Genomic DNA, 3157 nt, shown 5'->3' with positions numbered 1-3157 from the left:
AGTAAAACAAACAAAAGAGATAAGCTCACACAAAAAAAAAAAATAATACAGTATGTTAGATGTTAGTAAAGCAGGAAATAAAATATATCGAGATTTAACAATGATTACCTTCAGATAATCTATATTCGTGCATATTCTGATGAGGATTTTCAGAGGATTCTGAGAAAAATTTAAAAACATATTTAGCTGTATGTTGAACAAAACTCCGTTCTTTATCAGATATATGTGTGTGTGTGTGCGTGCGCGCGCGCGTGTATATATATATACACACACACATTATTTACATTTGACGGATATTTGTCCTCATCTCGTTTGTTGTTAACACAACGTTTCGGCTGATATACCCTTCAGCCTTCATCAGGTGTCTTCGGGAAATTTCATTCCTAAGGTATTTTTCGATGTTGTTGTTGTTTGTTGTTATTATTATTATCATTATTATCATTCAGGTCACTGCTTGGTATCGAACTCGGAATCTTGGGGTTAGTAGCCCGGGCTCTCAACCAATACGCCATATGCCCGTGGGCAATTATGGAATTTTAGGGCATATAAATCTAATATTTTCCTATCCTTCCTTAATACCGGTTCCCGTATGCTATTCGTATCTGCACTCGGTCTGCTTAGGAGGTTGTTGTGTCCTAGCATATGTGCTACTTCTTTTAGTTTTCGTATTTTCCACTGGTGTTTTCTGTCTATTTAACTTCATCCCACAGAGGAAGGTGGTCTCCATTTTTCCGTACATGATCAGCTAAACCCGATTTATCAGTATCTCTTCGTGTCACTGCTTTGCGATATTCCTCTACCCTTATTTTGAGAGGGCGACATGTTTCGCCTTTGTATAACCTACCACAGCTGCATGGGATGGTCTACACGCAGTCTTTGGTCACATTCTCTTCTACTGGTGGTTTTACTCGGACATATTTGCGAAGTATTACTCTTGAATACTGTCCTGATGTCATATGGGTCGCATATATTTTGTATCTTTTTGAAGAGGCCTTTCACATAGGGTAGACTGACTGTGGATAGTTTATTGGTTTCATCCCCTCTTTTCTTCATAATTAGAGTGGATAGTATGTTTTTGGGGTAATTGTTGCTTAATAGATTGTTACTGAGCTTCATCATTTCTTCTTTGTGGGTATCACGAACGCTACTAATATTCTTTGCTTGATGTTTTAGGCACTGAGCAATCCCTCTCCTTACACTGTATGGATGGTGGGAATTGTAGTTGAGGTATCGTCCAGTGAAGGTCGGCTTGCGGTATACGGATATCCTGAATCTCCTTCGAGTAAAGCCACCAATAGAAGAGAATATGACCAAAAACTACGTATACTCCATCCCATGCAGCTGTGGTAGGTTATACAAAGGCGAAGCATGTCGCCTCCTCAAAATAAGGGTAGAGGAAAATCGCAAAGATGTGACACGAGGAGATATTGATAAATCGGGTATAGCTGATCCCCCTGTGGGATAAAGTTAAAATAATAGACAGAGAAGACCACTGGAAAATGCGAAAATTATAAGAAGCAGCACATATGCTAGGACACAACAACCTCCTAAGCCCTAGAATTCACTCCATAATTGCCCAGGTGCATATAGCGTAGTGGTTAAGAGCGCAGGCTATTAACCCCAAGATTCCGAGTTGGCTTCCAGGTAGTGACCTCAATAATAATAATAATAATAATAATAATAATAATAATAATAATAATAAATGCCCGGATGCAATATCAGGCAGTGGCTCTCATGGTTTCTGATCTTAATTGATTGGAAGTGTTATCATGTACGTTGTTTTTTCTTGGTATAAAAGATGGGCTACAGCAAATATTCTGCTTAATACCACAGATTTGCTTGTCAGTTGATTGACCTTAACCAGTTGAGCATGTCCCTTGGTGGCTGACGATATGTGCATCTCTGATCACGAGCAGAAGTAGTGGGGGAGCATCATAGCCATGTGTTGAGAGGAGTTCTTTGGGGTTTGAATAATTCACCTTCGGAAAGATGGGTGTTTTGCTCAGCATCCTTAAACAAACCTTATTCAGGGACCTTTTGAGCGGGATGGGCTACTCGATCTGAAAAAAAATCTAACTGGGCCCCACCTGCGAGGTCATGCACTGTTTATCTTGATATGAGATCACCATGTCGCGAACATATGGTTGTGAAGCATGTGCCTGGTTTACCCTTATCAGACGGGTAGTCATGATGGGTATAATGGGCTTCGTATGTTTTACTCCAGTATCACTTTGATGGAATGCACTGCTCTTCACTCAATAATAATAATAATAATAATAATAATAATAATAACAATAATAACAACAACAACAACAACAACAACATCGAAAAATACCTTAGGAAGGAGAACCCAGGTTCGAAATTTCCCCAAGAAACCTGATGAAGGTGGAGGGTATATCAGCCGAAACGTTGTGTTATCAACAAACAAGAAGACAAATATCTGTCAAATGTAAATGATGTAAATAATGTACATAATTCCTCATCTATAAAATATAGAACTGTATATATATATATATATATATATATATATAATATCTAATATAACGGCGGAGGAGTGGCTGTGTGATAAGTAGCTTGCTTACTAACCACATGGTTCCGAGTTCAGTTCCACTGCATGGTACCTTGGTTAAGTGTTTTCTACTATAGCCTTGTGAGTGGATTTGGTAGACGGAAACTGAAAGAAGCCTGTCATATATACATATATATATGCATATGTTTGCATGTCTCTGTTTGCTCCCTCCCCAACATCGCTTGACAACCAATGCTGGTGTGTTTACGTCCCCAAAAGAGACCGATAGAATAAATACTAGGCTTACAAAGAATAAGTCCTGGGGTCGATTTGTTCGACTAAAGTCGGTGCTCCACCATAGCCGCAATCAAATGATTGAAACAAACAAATATATATATATATATATAATAGTTATCGCCAAGCCAACATGGCAGTCCCAAAATTAGGACGAAAGCTGCCGTGAATTAGCTCCAAGAAGCCATTCGCCTCTAGCTAGCTATGTGACACACGAAACCTGTGTCCTTTATAACCTTTGAACAGGGGAGGTCAGCAGCTTCCCCTTGCTGGTTTGGCATCTGCAGACTAGACTAGTTTCAGGGTGTTTCCCCTTGTCAATGCAGAGCAGCCAAGCTCCAGCCAGGCGGCGCT

At 39.6% G+C, this 3157-nt stretch overlaps 1 protein-coding gene across 1 annotated transcript in view; it reads right to left on the bottom strand.

The window, feature by feature from the left end:
• LOC106882964 (uncharacterized) overlaps window positions 1–3157 on the bottom strand; it is a 63220-nt gene that overhangs the window by 52719 nt on the left and 7344 nt on the right. The window contains exon 4 of the mRNA XM_052967636.1: window positions 109–159. Coding sequence (XP_052823596.1) covers window positions 109–159 — 51 coding nt within the window. The remainder of the gene's footprint in view (window positions 1–108; window positions 160–3157) is intronic.

The sequence above is a fragment of the Octopus bimaculoides genome, chromosome 4, assembly GCF_001194135.2.
Source record: "Octopus bimaculoides isolate UCB-OBI-ISO-001 chromosome 4, ASM119413v2, whole genome shotgun sequence".
Lineage (NCBI taxonomy): Eukaryota > Metazoa > Mollusca > Cephalopoda > Octopoda > Octopodidae > Octopus > Octopus bimaculoides.
Note: the sequence above shows the minus strand (reverse complement) of the source record. Positions and strands in the feature narration are given on the sequence as shown.